This window comes from Pomacea canaliculata, linkage group LG13, assembly GCF_003073045.1.
Source record: "Pomacea canaliculata isolate SZHN2017 linkage group LG13, ASM307304v1, whole genome shotgun sequence".
Lineage (NCBI taxonomy): Eukaryota > Metazoa > Mollusca > Gastropoda > Architaenioglossa > Ampullariidae > Pomacea > Pomacea canaliculata.
The window spans coordinates 1765667-1783752 of NC_037602.1; the positions used below are offsets into that span (position 1 = coordinate 1765667).

At 37.9% G+C, this 18086-nt stretch overlaps 1 protein-coding gene across 1 annotated transcript in view; it reads right to left on the reverse strand.

The window, feature by feature from the left end:
- The window catches only part of LOC112554341 (coiled-coil domain-containing protein 87-like), a 25316-nt gene continuing 7230 nt past the window's right edge, over positions 1–18086 (reverse strand). Inside the window, exons 12-32 of the mRNA XM_025222081.1 lie at positions 17770–17838; positions 15625–15676; positions 13653–13695; positions 13188–13325; positions 12043–12208; positions 11579–11678; positions 11290–11353; positions 10321–10422; positions 9751–9867; positions 8892–9052; positions 8584–8635; positions 7014–7199; positions 6460–6602; positions 6123–6238; positions 3722–3839; positions 3393–3450; positions 2988–3134; positions 2717–2837; positions 1716–1777; positions 1187–1267; positions 1–1003 (exon numbers count right to left, since the gene is read on the reverse strand). Coding sequence (XP_025077866.1) covers positions 836–1003; positions 1187–1267; positions 1716–1777; positions 2717–2837; positions 2988–3134; positions 3393–3450; positions 3722–3839; positions 6123–6238; positions 6460–6602; positions 7014–7199; positions 8584–8635; positions 8892–9052; positions 9751–9867; positions 10321–10422; positions 11290–11353; positions 11579–11678; positions 12043–12208; positions 13188–13325; positions 13653–13695; positions 15625–15676; positions 17770–17838 — 2264 coding nt within the window. The 3' untranslated portion in view covers positions 1–835. The remainder of the gene's footprint in view (positions 1004–1186; positions 1268–1715; positions 1778–2716; positions 2838–2987; positions 3135–3392; positions 3451–3721; positions 3840–6122; positions 6239–6459; positions 6603–7013; positions 7200–8583; positions 8636–8891; positions 9053–9750; positions 9868–10320; positions 10423–11289; positions 11354–11578; positions 11679–12042; positions 12209–13187; positions 13326–13652; positions 13696–15624; positions 15677–17769; positions 17839–18086) is intronic.

Consider the following 18086-nt stretch of genomic DNA (forward strand, 5'->3'; position numbering starts at 1 on the left):
TAGGTTTATTCATGTTTATTGAAAATACAATAACAACATTCTATGTCACTACAAAATAGAATGTTAAATATCACAACCTTTCACATATTTGGAATTTGAGAAATATTTGTCTTGGCTACTCAAAAATAGACCCCTCTGAGAGAACCATCTCTAAAAGCTACTGTCGGAGAAAATGCAGGGAAGGTCAATTTTCTCTGCAAATTCAACTTATATGTAAATGGACAAGATCTATGAAAACTTACATGGCAAACTATGGGCACATAAATTCTAGATGATGTCGTCAGTATAAGAAATGTACATCATAAGTGCATTCCAAGACAGGTTTGTTTTGGTTTTTTTTTTTTTTTTTGGTTTTTTTTTTCTTCTCCTGAATAGACCTATATATCTAAGAACTCCAGAAGTATCTACATTTGAAATGCTTTGACTTGCGTGACCAATTTTAGAGTAATATGATCATAGCATGAACAAAATAAATGGGAGAACCCAAGTTCTCATATAAATAACTATGCTAACTTTAGATATTTTCCACCATCAGTGTTCTTGGGGGTCATCTATGGACAACTGACAGTGCCCAGGAAGTTCACAGTCCACATGATTGTGCACACAGCCACTCGCCCACACATGCACACACAATCTGTGACAATTGTTCAGGCCATAGATTTCACTTCTTGGAGTAATTGGAAAACACAAGAAAAAAAATAACAGCATAGTGATCTGAAAGACACTGTGTGTGAAACCCCAAGACACACACTTTGAAGTTTTAACTTCCCAGTATGCTACAAGGACAAATCAGGACTGGCAACTGTGCCGGCTTCAAAATGAGATTTTTGAGTTTTCACCTGGAGTTTGTGGAAGCAGCAGGTATTGGATCAAGATGTGCAGGCCTGAGTGGAATGTGGCGCAGGAAAGATTCAAACCTCAGGGCATTTGATTTGCGCTCCTCTTGCAGCCAGTACAACATTTCAACTTTGTCCCACTTCATCTTGTCTTCGTATGACCGGCCCTAGTTTACAAAGGGAGATAATGAGATGAAAGGTCATCGAGGCGCCCGGAGAGATTTCATCTATTACCCAGCTACAATTTTATTTTTTAAAAAAAAGCAATTAAACCGCTCAAAGCTATTAAATAATTACATTCAAACATTCCAACATCTTTCTCTTTCTCTCTCACACACACACAAGGTTACCTTAAAAGAGACAACATCCTGGAACTGCGACTTCATATAAGCCAGCTCTTGTCGGATGTCAGCATCTACCGCCTCTATTTTCTGTAGATGCCCAGATGACTAATATAAGTCTAATGATGACTAATGATTTTTGTAATAGCAGATAATCATGACGAGCTGTTGTTGCAGACCCACATTACTGATGTGTTACTCAATTTTGGCAGTTAATTGAAAAAATCTTTAGTGCACTTTTGTGCTTTGTAAATTTTTAGTTATTACGTTCTGTAAATTTGAGCAAAGGAAAAAGAAGCAAATGCTGCACTTAAACCCTGAGCATAATGTTCTAACAACACAGTACACCTCAATATAGAAACAAAGATAGTCTTATAATCTGTTAAAACAAAAGTCTGGGCCATTCTATTAAAAATCCAAACAGCAAACTCCAACACACAAAAATCGAGCTCAAACAAGAAGATAAGAATAGGTTTTAAATTAACTAGGGTAAACATTATGCACATGGTCATATCAGGGGTTACAAGAGAAAAATTACCTTAAGCAGCAGAGCACGATGTTTTCCTTCTTGTAACAGTGATATGGAGCTTTTCTTTACCCCTGGACAAAGCATCATATTAAAAAGGAAGTGTGTTTATAAATGTTTACTAGGAAATGAACGAATTCAATATGAATTGCCTGGTTCAAGACTAAATTCATGTAAAGGAGAGAAATACAGCAAAATGCATGATTACAGTGTGTTGCTGTATTAATGCAGCTTCTGAAAGCTTTTAACAGAACATTATATCTGAGGCTATGGGGAAAAGAACATGATTTTGCTTTCTTCCGCACCATGGAAGTAGTATACAAATAATATTTCATAATTAAACTGCAGCTAGTATTTAGCAATCTGGCAGCATTGTCCTCTGCTGTTTCTGCAGTAAGTCACCGACTGCACCACTGACCTCCTTCCAAGGCATGCACAGCCTGTCATGTGACCCAAAAGTGAGAATGAAATGCAATCAAGTTCCATTAAAGATTGTAAGTGTCATCTGATGAGAGAGGGGAGAAAGGTTGCAAATAACATTATAGATAAGCTTAATGTAAGGACATAAAAATATTAAAACGTGGCCAACAAATTGTATTATTAGGAGACTGAAAAAAAAAATAATGGTAAGGTGGTGAATGGCAGCCTGTTCCCTTTCAAAAGTCGAGATCTTAAAGCACACTGGCAGAAAGTAGAGCAGGACATCTCTCAGGGATACAAGCAAGTGACAGACATCAGTAACTTTTGCCATTGTAACAAAATGGCATAATTAGTTCATTCACCATTTGGAACAAATGGTCATGCATAGATGCTACACAGTTCCTGAAGTGCACTGGGCATTAATCTCAACCCACATGCTGACCACTACTTCCATGTCTGCTATCAAATCTGGAGATGTGAGAGAGGAAGAGCTAATGTTTACATGTAGGTGGATGTTTCCAAGGCTCCATTCCATGAAGGCGATAAGTACATCATTAAACCGGTCACAGAAAGACATGCTAACAATAACTTACCATTCACTTTCTCAAAGAAACGGTTGGGGTTAGAAGCTAGGCGCTCAAACTGCTCCAGTTTGACCAGCAAAGCTTCACGCTGCAGTATCAGATCTGTTATTTTTTCCCACTGTTCCACTGCCTGAAACAGTATGTCCCTAGATTAGCAAGCATTTTGAGGAATGCAGAGATCAGCCACTTGGTGGATATTTTACATTGATCTGTCCAATATTGCATGAACTGTAGCTTTAAATACATTTTTTTCCAACTTAAACTACTAATTGGCAGTTACCTCTGTCAGCTTGGAGAAGAATTCTCCACAGCTGTACTTGATAGCCATGTCCAAACGCTGAGCATCTGGCATTAGAAGGGAGTTCCACACCCTTTCCAGCCTCACTTGCGGGTTTTGCGACTTCTGATCCTCTTTCTCCTTCCCACCCTAACGCCATACAAGTATCATAATCCTCAAACATAATGCACTAAAAATATACAGCACAAAACCATTTAAGTCTTCACCCTTCTTTGGAGAAACAACAATTAGAAACTTATGCTCTCAAATTTTGATTGTTGTAAATATTAAAACAGTGCACAATGACCTTGTTATGAAATATGTTCAAGCTACTGATAGAAAAATGAATCCGTAAAAACATTGAAACACCAGATTCTTTCAACATGTATTGCTGGTGACATGACTGACCTCTGTAGCTGCTACAACCTCTGAGGTCCCCGTCTTTTTGGATAAGCTAGTTATATCGCTGCAAAATATTGGACATATCAGTTTTGCAAATTCAAAACTGCAAAATACCTGTGAAATGCTCAAGCAATTTATCGCTCATTTTTTCCACAGTTCATGTAGCTAGCAACAATTACAGAGTATCTGCGAGTGTTATTATAGCATGTCGTTACCTCAGCTAGCCATTACGTAACTACAACTTCTTTAAAAGAAATTTCATAACTAAACCCTAATTAACTTTATTTAAATTGTAAATACATGTGATGTCAGAAAATGATAAATTAAGCACCTACCGCCTGATAGGTTGCACCTTCGGCTGTCTGGCAATCAAGGCCCTCTCCTGTAGAATTTTTGCTGATAGCTGTGCAGAGTCTTGCGTCTTTTCAAGATGTATCATTTCCCCGGTGTCCTCTTAGAAAAACAAAGGTAAAACTATTCTATTTGATTTTTTAGTGCACCAATAAACTACCTCTCTAAGTTATAAAATATATGGCTCTCATGATGATTTTCATTAAATCTTTATCAGCCATGCTCAGGAATACTCAAATGTGAACATCTGTACAAATTTTAGGCATGTAAAGGTTCATGTGTGGATGATGTTCTTGTTTCTTCATCCTCATGTAAGCACTTGAATGACTGTCAACACATGTTCTCAAATGCCTGAGTTTGACGAACCTTTCTCAGTTCCTAAGTGTTAGTTGACAGTATCCAATCAACCTGCGGTATTTCACGCCACTTCTGTTGACCAGGAGCTTTAGCAGTCATATAGATGTACAGATTTTTTTTCTTTACTCTGTCACCATTATTATGTGTTAACAATGTTTCCTCCTCAACCACTAGCTGCGACACAGACAAGGGTTATGTTTGCCTCTGCACATGCTCTTTCTTGCTAGGTGTGTCATTTGTTCTCAATGCCACTGTCAAGGTCGAGGCCTTATGTGCAACCTGATGCATGAAGAGGAATAGATAGATAGACTGTGTCATTGACCATTGGACTGAGATCCAACCTACCATGACAATGTATCTTTAGTACTAACTGTGTATAGCTATATATATAACTGTGTGTATTAAATGTCTGTGTGAGTATGTATGCCTGCCCTTGTGAGCTAAAGAAAAATGTCTGTCTTGGGTATCTTCGACAGACAATAAAGTCTGATTTGATTTGATTTGATTAGTCACGGTCAGGTTCAAAAGGGGCAAGTATGCATGTTAAGATCGCAGGCAAAGTAGGCCAAAAGTGTGATGCAAGACAATGCTAAATAGGGGTAGTCAAATGTCTAAATCATAACAGGTGGCCAGTGTTTCTGCTGACAACAAGTCACATCAGTTGCCACATCAAGTTGTGATCGGGGAGGAAACTGTGCCTGCATACCCAGGTATGGAAATTTGATTTTTGTGTGCTTGTTGAACCACTGGAAAACATTTTTGTAACTCTTAATTGTTGGGGTTTTGGGGGAGAATCATTTGTAAAAGATAGTAGAGTCTTCTTTTTTGTGGAAGAAGATAATAATGTGATAATTTTCTATCCTCTAACTTTATAGGTCATGGGTGAGCAAAGTATAGCCTGCAGACATCTTTGGACTGGCCTGTCTGCCAAAATGTGAAGTGCAGTTGTTTTATTTTTTTTTTTTTTTTCATTCAGCCTAGGTTAATTTAATTGAAATTTAATTTATCAAGTACAACAGCATTAGTCAACAGTCTGTAACATTTTTAATACAAGGTATAAAGATAACAAATAACATGGCTGACATGTCTGATAGAGTCAGAGAGCATCAGGGGCGGCTGTCTTCAAAGGAAAGGCTGGTTTTAAAGTTTTTTTGTGAGTGAATTCAAACAGCTTCACTTTGCACAATAAATTCGGTAAGTGAAGGCTATTATGTACTCATTTGCTGTCCATTTCATTATCACTAGGTTTGTTGTATAGTCATCTGGCCTAGGTTTTTGGTATTTTACCGACTCACTGTATAGCCTAGTACCCGCCCACTAAAAGAAAACTTTGCCCACCCTTGGTATAAGTACAGTTATTTTTGGTTACAGCCATGGTCACTGTAAAGGTAAGCCTGATTGGGTCTATTGGCCCATGGGTTGGGACCTTGTTCATCCTACTCTATGGGTCTACCCTCCCAAAAGGAACCTAAACCCAGTGTCTCAGGTGAGGGCAACATTAATCCCTGAGAGGCAGTGTACAGATGCATTTGTGTTTTCTAAGAATGTTGGTTCTCAACAACACACCTTCATCTTCAAGCACTGTACGGTCATTTTGTCTGTTGAGGACATTTTTTTTCAGCCCAGGGCAAGCACCCATGCAAGACTTGTTTGTGCAAGTGAGACTCATTCACATTATATTTGGGCAGTCTGTGCTTGTCTTGCATGTATCTGAGACTGAATTAGAACTGCTGGCTTTTCTTGGTGCAGGGATTCAAACCTAGATTGCGCTGTTCTTCCTTTTTATTTTTGTTTCTTATATAGATACATTTTTATTAGACAAGGCTTGTAGAGCCTGTACTACTTTTTCATATGTTGAGTGAAAGAGTATGCAAATGTCTCAGTGAATGCATGACTGAGCTGACATGTACCCATGTGGTTTGAGTCACCATGCTCCTGAACAGCCAACTCAATCTTGCAAAATCATGCAACTATTTGACCACTCTGACAGCAGATGATCAGTATAGTGATGATCATGTAATCACTAACCTTGAAGTTCGGGGTCCTTGCCCAGGCCTCCTAGCATCACACTATTGACATTCCACATGCCTTCTTTGAACTCTGTTTTCTGAGCACGTAGTTCTTCAAGTTTTTGATCACGCTCCCTATAATTCATGAGCAAAGCAACCTTACAACACAAATTTAATTAATAAGCTTATGATTGTGATCTGTGAAAATTAAATAATTTACCCTGTAAACACACCCTGAGAGTGCTTTAGCACTATTTAGCAGGATTCTGAAGACACATGCTTTTGCCTTGTACAGACCCAGCATGCGTTCAAATACCTCAGGACCACAACATAATCATTATGCTCAAAAACTTGACCTCTCTTCTTGACTAGCCTTGCTGGAAACAATTCGTCTTGAAACACGCCTACGTGCAGAAACAGCCTCATCCTCCTTATCATCAGATTCTTCTTCATCGTCAGAATTATAAAAGTGAAATATAGTTCCCAGGTAGTCTGTTTCCTGGTAAAAGAATCACAAGACTTTTAAGAAGTGGACACTGGGACCAGCAGGTACAAAAATGTATTGTGTCACTCGTTTAAAAGAAATTTTGAAAGCAAATAATACTTATAAAGATACGAAGATCTGACTACTAAACTAAGGACAAAAATTGTAATGAAAATCTCCACATCTTCTTATCACATCTATTGTATATCAGCTGTTTTATGGCTGTCACAAATATGGGACTCCGTTCTGCACCATGAAGAGAAAAGGCCTGCTTATTTAGAAACTGCAAGTGATTTATATATGCTCAATAAACTTACATATTTACTTATTTCCTTGTATCTTCACTCATTATGAGACCAAACAAACTTTATTAAAATACTCAAATATTTTACTAAGAAGACCAGGAATTATAAAACAACTACAAACCATAGTTGACAGGTATTTCATGTAGTCATCACTGGTTATGGTGGACTTCCACCACTGTAGCCAAGATGCATAAGTGCGGGACATCTTGTGACCCACAAAAGATGGCGTACCAGGACTGCTGCTCATCAAGTTGGACATCTTCTTTGGGTTGTTTATTACTTCATGAATCTTCTCCATATTTGGTGTCTATTGAATAAATTAATTACAGTTGTGTGCTTATAAACAGTTACTGTATATCTTTGTACTGTGCCTAGCAATGAGAAATAAAAATTATTAAAACTATTTCTTATAAAGAACCTTGCAAATTGTTATTGTAGCACTCTAGTAGTGTACTAAGTTGTCTTTGTTTTGTAGAGGGTAGGAGGTCGAACAGCTCCCAGGACTGTCCCTGTCTCACACCTGCTGCGTTCATAATATCCAGCCTTAAACTGCCCAGCCGTGGCTGCTGCCTACTGGACCTACTGTTACACCAGAAGTTACACAGTTACCTGAGTCACTTGGGGAGACCGTCATGACCAGAGAGGGTGGGGTCGGGGTGTCCATTGGCACCATGGGGACTGGGGAAGGTCATGACGGGACCATGGGAAAAGGGGGTGGATGGTTCTGGAATGTTTGGCGAAGATAGAATAAGTTGCATAGTTTTAGGGTTGAAGGAGGTTTTTTGGGTTTGGAAGTGAGAGTGGAGAGATGGCAGGCCAGCTGATGATCAAGTAAAACTGAATAAAAATCTACAATCATGAAGAAATTTCAATCGATCGGTTTTAGTTGGGATCTAAAGTTTTTTTCCTCAGGGATATCTCGTCTTTTATCATTGACAGCACGCTGCATACATTACAACATAAGCCTACGATTAATTTATTTTGTAACGTTCGTCAATAGGTTACAATCAAAAGCCCTAGGCAGATGCCTCGTCCGCCTGCCCCTAAGCACAGCCCTGAACTAGCCATCCCTATGTAGCCATCAGGAAGTGACATGTTGGTTACATTATGATGGCTGTGTTGCCTTCTGAGCTTCATAAGACAGAAATTGCAATATTATTGTGTTTCAAACTTGTCAAAAACCACAAAATAATCCTCACTCATGGAAAAGAGGGATAAAGGGAAATATATTTTGCAATACCTTATGTAAAGCAATAGGAATGCAAAAATTCTTCATTCACAAAAAAAAAAAAGAAACAAACTAAATATAAACCAACAACTGTGGACAGGAAATGGTAACTTCCAAACAACTTCACATATCTGTGGGTGCACCTCTGCGTGCTCTTGCGTACGTGTGAGTGCATGAGTGCAGACATTAATTTGCGTACCTGCCATGGATGAGTGGAGAATGTGTGTGTATGATGTGTGCATGCACATTTACATAGGGGCATCATATGTATGCATGTTAAAATATAACTCTGATCATATGCCTGTAGCAAAGAATACAAACAAATGCCTGTATATATGAGTGCAAAATGTGTATAAAACACTTACTTTGTAATATATGGCTTTGTGTGTGTATTTTAATCAGTTGTTCTGTAATGTTAAACATACCTGATTATCAAGACTTAAAATATCTATACATATCTTACCACAGGAGAAAAAATATCTTGTCCTTGGAAATTTTTTGGCGGGTTAGATGGGCTGAAAGGGTAAAATGCAGAAAGTCATAGAAACTGTTAAAAAAAAGCTTGTAATCTAATAATAAGATTAGTTCAATGCACCCGGGTTCATTTATCCAAGATCTCAAATCATAAGATGTAGCGTCTGTGAGAGCAATTAAGTGAATAAAAATTTTCTCTGTAAGACAAACTACATTGCTCTTTTGTTAACATCTGCTTTAACAGAAGCTTAATTAAAGAACGTTGTTATGACTCTTGTGAAGACATATAGTTCTTACGTATGAACCCAGGTCTTCATATCCTGCTGTCCCCAAGGTGGAGGTTTCTCCTGGTGCAGGCTGGGATTGATAACACGCTGACTGCACTTCTTTGAGAGTGTAGCTGATGCCATAGTTCCAGCAATGTTAACAGTTTCTGGTGCCTCCACAATCATGAAATCCTAAACATATAAATCAGCTTCTTTCTCTCTAAGCAGAAATGGTATTCAATCAGGGGAAAAAATTCTTTGACAATGGAGAATAAGACAAATAGACAAGGTCTCTGGGCTAAAGGCAGAAGCTATTAACTGGGGGTTTTTTTTTGTGAATACTTTTTTGAGAAGAAATTCTGTAAAAGACTACAGCTGTTGAAGGAAGTATTCCTCGTGGTGGCAACAATGTAGTGCAAAACTAAATAAATTAACATAATTGCCTGTGTTCTTGCAGTTTTTATTTTATCGATTTTAGTAGAGCACTAGTATTGTTGTCCTTTCACTTCATCTTTCAGTCATGCATCAAGGTCTGTAGCATACACAGAACATGTTAGCATCTAGAGCAGAGGATTTCTCAGTCAATAAGGTGAGCAGTCACGGCTTTACAAGCGAGCTTGTGTATACTCCTGTAAACATCGTGTCTGTTGTCAAAATTTCCCAACATTTGACTAAAATACAGTCATTTATATTAAAGATGATGTCATTTGTGCTAATCTTTGGTTAGTGAGAATGAATATACCTTGCTGCTAGCAGGGAGCTACATCAGCACTGACAGTAAATGTTAAGGAAGGACTCAATAGCGTGCTGTACCACAACTCGTAGCAATAAGTTATCTAGCTGTCTCTTTTGTGCTTACGGCTTAAAATCTGGTTGTAACTCAGACTCACATCATCCAGCTGCAGGTGGTTAGAGGGCACTGTCTTCATTATTTCTTTATACACTTCATGTATCTCATCACTAAGAAAGAGGTTTTTGTCCAGATTTTTCACAGTCACAGGGTCAATCTGTGGAGAGAATATAGACTGTCAGTGTGTAAGTTTGAGGCAGGGATTAATCTATACATGGAACTATCAAAATGTCAGCATGCAGTAATGCCAGACATCAATTCCATGAAGGATTAGTTAAAGCTCTGGTGGCTAGGAGAAAAGGTTTGGACAGTGTGCCTTAATTATGATGCCAATTATGGACAGTGTTGTTCATGATGACAATTATGCATATGTTTGCATGTGTCAGGATTGGCAACTTGTTAAAACAGTTTTCTAAAGATTTCTAAAATAACTTTCTACGGTTAGAGAGCAGAAAAGTAATTTCTAAATCTTCTGCACCTATGACTTTACTCTGCAAATCATTTTATGTAGGCCATTGCCAATAACCCATGTTTAATTAAGAATCTTTATAGTCTGTTTTTCAATGTAATTATATGTTAGCCATATTCATGCTGGTAGCAATGTATATACCTCTTCAATGAGATCATTGTAGACTGTGTCATGGCAGTCAAGGGTGATAGAAGACAGACACACCCGCTCTGATACACGAATGTCTGATGTCAGTACCACTAACTGCAAACAGACCACCACATCTTGCTGAATGTTTTTTTCCCCAAGAAACATTTACAAATAGTGTCTTTCTTGTAGTAGCTTGAAAAAGTTTCTCCCTCTTTTTTGCATTTCAGGTCTTTCCATCACTATAACATTTTTACCAGTCATACAAACAATATTTTAAACTGTATAGAAATCAGGTATGACAAACTGCAAGATGAAAATTATTTCTGTACTTTATCAAGACAATCACCTGACTTCACGAGTATTACTATTTTAAGTTGTATCACCTGGGAAAAGTTCTTTGCAAATACTCCTAAACTGAGATGATACAAGTTGCCCAGAAAATGTCAAATCTTGCACAAATATGAAACTATTGTACATGTTTACAAGCCTGTGCAAATGCGCTCATACTGCTGGTGTAAATGTTTACGAGGCTGTGTAAGTTCATGACTAGGCCCTCAATGTGACCTGCTATCTATCCCTAAATCATACAAATCAAAGTGCTACTTTTAGGTGCTACTAACAAGCAAAGAGTCTGACTCTATCAAATGTCATTTTGATGATCTGTAGACAAATATTATGTCCTAAATTGGGGCTTGAAATCTGTTCAATTCCCTCTAATTGCGAAGAGAAACACAACTCTTCTCTGCAAACCTCTTTTGTAATAAACTGATGCAGTTAAAAAAATGTGAAACTTGAATAAGTGAAAAATGGATTACAAACTCCATAAAAACAAAAGATAAGTTCAATGAAGGAGTTAAATCCTGACAGTCACATGCATAATTAGTTACAAAACATTCAAACATGGCATTGATCAGAGCCTTGTTAGCAAGGGGAACAGATTTATAAAATAGCTTAGAAAGGTATGAGTTTAAAAACCTTTACCTTATCATTGACCTTGGCTTTAACAGTAGCAGGCTGAGGGTGGGTAGGGGCTTGAATTTCTACTCTGAAAAATTGTTGTTTACAATCAAATTCATCTCTTTGTAAACACACACACACATGTACTGCATTGCCATATCCTCAAGGTTACATTATGTAACAATCACACACTATCAAAGTCCAGCAGATTAATCTATAATCAAATCCAAGGGGCACAACCAAGCTGTTCACCAGTAAACTGAATTGCAAAAAAAAAAAAAATGCTTGAGAATGAAAAACTGCATGAGTTTACATTTCACTCTCTATTCGTTGTTTCTCTTTCTCCTCTAGCTGCGCCAGTGTCTGCTTCAGCGTTTTAGGGAGGTCGTCATGGCGGGCATTTTGGTTATGGCCTGTTGACATATTTACATGAAGAGAAAATCAGCATGCATGTGAAACCACGATCAAAATTTGTATGACTGGACTGTTGGCAGACAATTTTTTCCAGTTAGCTACTAAAACGAGGCAGGAGTGTACAAAGTTTCCAGTTTATTCACATTCTTTGTTTAGGTTCGCCGAGACTAGCAGTGGAGAACTTCACAAGAGGTTAAGCGTTGATCTCAGCAGACAGACAGCAATCTACCTATGCATGTCTGTGGTGAAACTATTCACTACTCGTCCACTTTTTTTAACTTTTAAAATATTTTCCCAAATATAGGACAGGACAGATATAAAAAACATAAGTCACCTTTCCAGATTGTCAGAGTAATGTAATACCACATATTTGTAATCTCTTGAGTATGCTCACCTGCAGTAATGGTGGCAGGTCTTCCTCATCATTTGTGAATCCTCGTTCATCTTTCACATACATGAGGTTCTTCAAGTCTTCGGCCAAAACATTTGTCAGTCCTACTTTAGGCTCATTTTCCAACCTTATCCTTGCCTTCATAAACAGACCATTAGTTACACACATTATAGATATCATAAAAAAGATCACCAGATATGTAAACATGTCTTTACATCAGGAAAAATAACAGGTGTATGGATATATGTGCACAAGTCCTGTAGCCAAAAGTAAGCGCACATACACACACATGCATATTTATTGTCAAATAATAATATGTTTGTACACTGGCTTATCCAGTGTCTTTGGCAGCAAACTAGTCACCAACATTCTGTTCATTTTGTAGAATACAAATCTAAAAGAACTTACAAAGACTAAGATTGTTGTTAGGGCAATGCCCATCTTCTCTCCCTATATTGCACTATATGCACTGCCAAAGCTATCTTTATCACACATGCAACAGGTCATAGAAAAGAAACCTATTGTCTTCAAGCTCTAGGCTACATTGTTTCTCTAATCTGTCAAGTTTTTGACATCCACTGCTGACATCACAGGCATCTATTAGTCTGTAGAAAAGGTGTAAATAGTTTGTTCATTCTATGTCAGGAGCATTTAGCCAGTTTAGAATGAGGGGCATGTAAAAGCACAGCTAAGACGACAGACCTGTTGGAGAGCTGATCAGTGAAATGACATAACGTGGAACGGCTGCCAGGTATGACTCAATAAAACTTGCTTTGGAGGGATGCAACATGGCATTTTGTTAAGTCTGTTTAGGATAGCATCTACCAGCTCTCTACCTGCGTCTCGTTAAGTGTTTGGAAGAAAATTTGGTTACTCATACCATAACCCCATCCCTCAACTACAAATCTAATCTGGATGGCAACAAAATTGGTTCAACATGGCAGGTGGAAGCTGAAGCCTCTCTCCTTCACTCCCCTTCACTCTCTGAGTAAGCAGGCGTTTTCAGCTATAGCTTCAAGCTTGTGATTTGATGTGCTTAAGCAGTTAACTAGCAGATTATGAAGCCTCCCCAAGCAATACCAATCAGGTTCAACAAAAGAATAAAACTGCCACATACCTCTGCCAGTCTTCTCTGTTCATTTTTTAGAATAGTCAGCTCAGCATCTGTCAGGGCATCCCTTTTCACTGAAGCCTTGACACCCAGTTCTTCTAGAAGTGTCTCTCCACCTGTCAGTACTGGCTCAGATTTACTGCGCTGCATTTGACAAAAATGTGGCATTGTACCAGAGAAAGAAACACATAGGGTTAACCAGATTGATAAGGCTTTTCACAGAAAACCTTTTTTCATGTATGTTCTACTTAACAGCTCTAACCACCTTTACAAAATACAGAACATGTGAAGATGGGGCCACTGAGTGCAGTCATTTGCAAATCAACACAAACGTATGCACAGAAGAGCATTTATGCATATTCTCATGCCTGTGCACACACACATTATCATTGAAAAAAGTCATTATTAACACTGATAGATGAAGGACAGATTCTTGTCTTACTTTTGGTGCAACCTTTCTTTTTTGCATACCTTTAGAATAACTCTGGTGGATGAAGCTAGACGATTTAATGTTCTGTAGACAAACAACATTGATGTTTTATGTCAAATTCTGTCACAAAAGGAAAAATGCAAACTAAACTTTGAGCTAAAACTCTAAATAATTAGTCAAATTATAATTATAAATCTTCATGATTATTATCACAGATGATATATAGCTTTGACTCAACACTAAACATAAAAAAATTTATTTGGTTGTTTGGAAAGGCAAAATAATTTATTTCACAGGCTTTTTACATGTTCTGGAATGAAAGATCCTCTCTTGAGTTAGTCTACATTCAAAGTTTCCACACAATAAATTCTTCTTTGTACTGTACCAGATGGCTTCATTCTATGGAGGGATTACCCTCTAGCTGCCTCAATTCTAGCCATCCCCTCATGACTGGTCAGGGATGACCAATGAATGAAAAGAACACAAATCAACCAAGTCATCCTCTATCCATGTGGCTATGAGAACACCTCACCAGTCTTTTTGCCCACCTTTGAATGCACTGGTCATGGTTGCTTTTTAATTTCCTTTTTTTTTTTTTTTTTTTTTTGCTGCTCAATCTTGGCTTTAACTTCTTTTGTGGCCACATAAAAGATCCTTAGACTGCTTTGTGGGGTAGCAGACCTACTGCTAATGTTCTTGCTAAATGTTTTCTCTCTTCCCTGCTATGCTCTTTGCATTTGCAGTGCGATTTTGCCGCTCCTGGCTGGAGGACAGTTGGGTGTAGGTGATAAAATACGAACTGTGCTGAGGGTGACCCTCACAGAGAGGCCAGTGTAGGTGATAAAAGATGAACTGTGTCAAGACCTGTCTTGGTGGTACCTTCTTACCCTTTCCAAGCTAGATGCCAACAGCCTTTGCCCAGTATCGAGATCCAGGACGCTTGTCTTTCAGTGTCGTGCTTCAACCCTATGCCACAAGGACCTTATTGGGAAGGAGCCAACACCTAACAGTTCCTTAGTGTGAGGTAGGGGCCTTGGAGGCTGTGAGGACTTTCCAGACTTAAGCTTAAGTCGCTCACCTGTGGTCTTCTGAACCACCAAACCAGGCGAGTGGTGATTGCCTAGCAATGTCCTCTCTGTCCTGACCTCCCTGCAAATTTGTCACTCTTCCTTTTCCCTTCTGGAATCTCAGGGTCCTCACTTCCATAAACTTCTATTTTATGTTTCTGTCTAGAAACCCTTGTTTCTAAGCCGCAGTCATCTTGGCGGCTACAATGTCTGAGATTCACGCCCTGTCCTTCAACCCAGTCTGCAGTTTTGGGCTGATGACTTGGATTCCATGCTTATCCACACAGGTCTTTTGGTGAAGAATATGTTACCATCACCCAGTCCACAGAAAGTTATTCTTCACTCACTTTCAAGATGATGTCCAGTGATCCAGAAAGGCTTTAGGGCGCACTGCATATTTACTTCAAATTATAGGCCTCAAAGGATGCAGTGATCACACCTATTCTTATACTTCCAAGATGGGAAGGCCTACATCATGGTGCAGGCAATTTCTGAATGGATAATGAGCAGTCATCCATTTGTCTTCTTTTTACTGCTACTTAGGTGTAGGCTACTTTTATACAACTCTCCCTACACCTGTTATTTGTTGTTCATACAGTCATGTTATCTGGTACAGTAGGAAAAAGTACCATTTTTGGTTGTAAAATTTCTTTGAGTATTTGGCAGATGACATGACAGCTAGTTCCTTACCGACTATGGGTCTTTTTTCAGAGGACCAGCACTAGTGAGGCACGAAGGGATGGAGGTGAGTTGGGTGATTTCCATCCATTGGTCCCTGGCCAATTGAAAGTTGACAGATGGAATTGTAGCAGCTAAAGGGCAATATCTCCAAATAGTCATGTCATCTGGTAAGCACTCGAAGAAAGTTTACTAACAGAAATGATATTTTTTCTGTCAGCAGCTCTTATTCATGCAGCAGGCAAAAAAATCATGAAACAAGTCTCACCCTGATGCAGATGAACCAGTGTCTGAGGTACGGACAGGTGGTGTGCGCTCAGCTGAAAAATAGGATTCAATTTCTTCTTTTAGAGTAAAATCTTTATTATGCTTTAATGCTAAAACAATAATCTATGTTCAGAACCTTAATTGTACAAAAAGGTATTCCATGATGTTTACCTGCAAAATATGTTGATTTTGTTTCAGATAATGCTTTCTTGTGAGGTTATTCCGTGTAGTAATTTTTTTTTTTAATTTGCTCTTGTACTTTCAAAATTTTTTTCACAGATTACTATTAATAAGTAATTTATGCAAGATTTAAATTTGCACTTTTAAAGTAAAGCGAATCCCACATCCTACATAAATCCACTATAAAAATTACTTTGAACAAAGGAAATGCGAGTTCCCAGAAAACAACTGTAATAAGATCCAAATAACCATTTATAAAAGGTATAAAGAAACAATGAGAAAAATATTCTGCAAGCTGACTCAAGCAAAAGTTTTTAAATGACTCTAGAATGATCAATCATTTTGTAGCTTTAAATTCTTCCTTAAGTGCAAGCACTAGACCAAAGACCACTGGCAAGAAGTGTTTTAAATATTGCTTTGATTGTCAGAAAAAAAAGAAATTTCAACTCAAAAGTTAAAACTAATTCGGGAAACCCCACATGAGATTTTCTAAACCTAACCAACATGAAAAGGACTTCCAGCTGTTTTTAGAGCAGGACTATATACTGCTTCAGTGAGTTTCTTGATCTGGCTTCAGTAGCCAGTTGGTGATCACCAGGGTCTGTGAGAGATGTGAGTGGGCTTCTAGTGCTGTTCGTGTAAGCGGGTGACTATCGGACACTTCACAAGTCGTGTTGGTGAGTGTGTGGCAGTTTTACAATATTTCGCTTGTACAAGGCCTTGATTAGTGGGGGAGAAGCTGCACACATGTGTGTGTGTGATCTACTAGTCTAAGAATGGGACTGTGTTAGAGTATCTCGTGTTTGTTGATTCAAGGATGTGATTTTTTTTTTAATATTATCTTCCTTACTAACGTTGTTCATTATTTTTGCGCTTGTGTGTGGGGCAGTTTTCTGTTTTCTCATATGTGTGTATGTGTATATGAATTTCCACATTTTTAAAATGTGTATTTAGGTGTGATTAAATGGATTATTTGTACCGTTCAATTCATCTTTGTTGCGGTCTATGTTCATTAGAGATTTGATAGGTACGTGATGTCCCGCCTCTGGCTGAGTGAGTTGGTGTATGTTCCAGTCTGCTGTGTAAGCGGTTGCAAGCGTGCATCAGGCAACACTGGGGACCATACACGACTATAAATATGAGCTTCCATTTTTTTAATTTAAAGTGTTCATTAGCAATCACCCATATTCTCTTGCTTGTCTTTTTTTTTCAATCTATTCAATCTCATCTTTAATGTTGACAGAAACTAACAAAAGGAAATAAAGATACACTTTGCACCAAAAGTACCTTTTGTTCTTCAGTTTAAAGACTACAGACAATATTTACTAAATACTTCAGACAATATTTCTGGCTTAATGAAAACAGACATTTAAAAAAAATATATATATATAAAAATAATAAAATATTAAAAGCTCTACAAAGCAGATAAAAAAATAGCAAGAGGGTTTTCAAACAATCTCTCCTGTGCATATGAGCTTATTCTCTGCTCAATAGAATACATCAAATACTTAAAATATTTGCAAATATTTTTTCTTTACTGTTAAAATTACTAGTGTTGAGGTCTTCAAAGAATAAAAACATTTCAAATGTTTTAAAAGTGTGCTGCGAGCCATATAGCACCAGTTTCAAACAATGTTTTACATACATATAAAACACACACAAACCCACAGATACCCACGTTTACAGAAAAAACACACATGTATATAGACTTTTATCGACAATGAAAAGTATAAAATAAAGGAAAGAACCATGGAAAAAAAAGAACCACATAACTGAGCAAAAATCTGTTGAGGAGAGGCAAAAGATCTACAAAGATTCCGTTTAAGAGAGCAGCAGCACTAAAATCTGGACATCCAACTACAAGTGGCATGACTAACATGCAACAGAAATAGTGCAAGAATAGTAAATGTGGATGTCCAACAAGATGCTTAGCATGCTATAAATAGCTAGAAAGTATATGTTTTACAGGGTGGAGACGAGGCCAGAGGAAGGGAATGGTGTGTGTGGCTGAAGCTTTCTGTAACTTCTAGAAAGTCTGCAAAACAATCAAAACTACCCTTGGTTAATATACATGAACTATTATTATTAATAGTATATTAACAGTTATCATTTCAGGCAAGTTCCTTCCCCAAGAAACAAGACCCGCTGGAATTTCGTGCAAAATTGTGAAGAACTCTTTGAAGGATACACTGATCTTTTTTTCATTCATCAGTCAAGATTCTTCTTCACATTTCAAGGGACTTACTTAAAGGGTGGAATGGCAAGGTAACTGTTTTAAACACA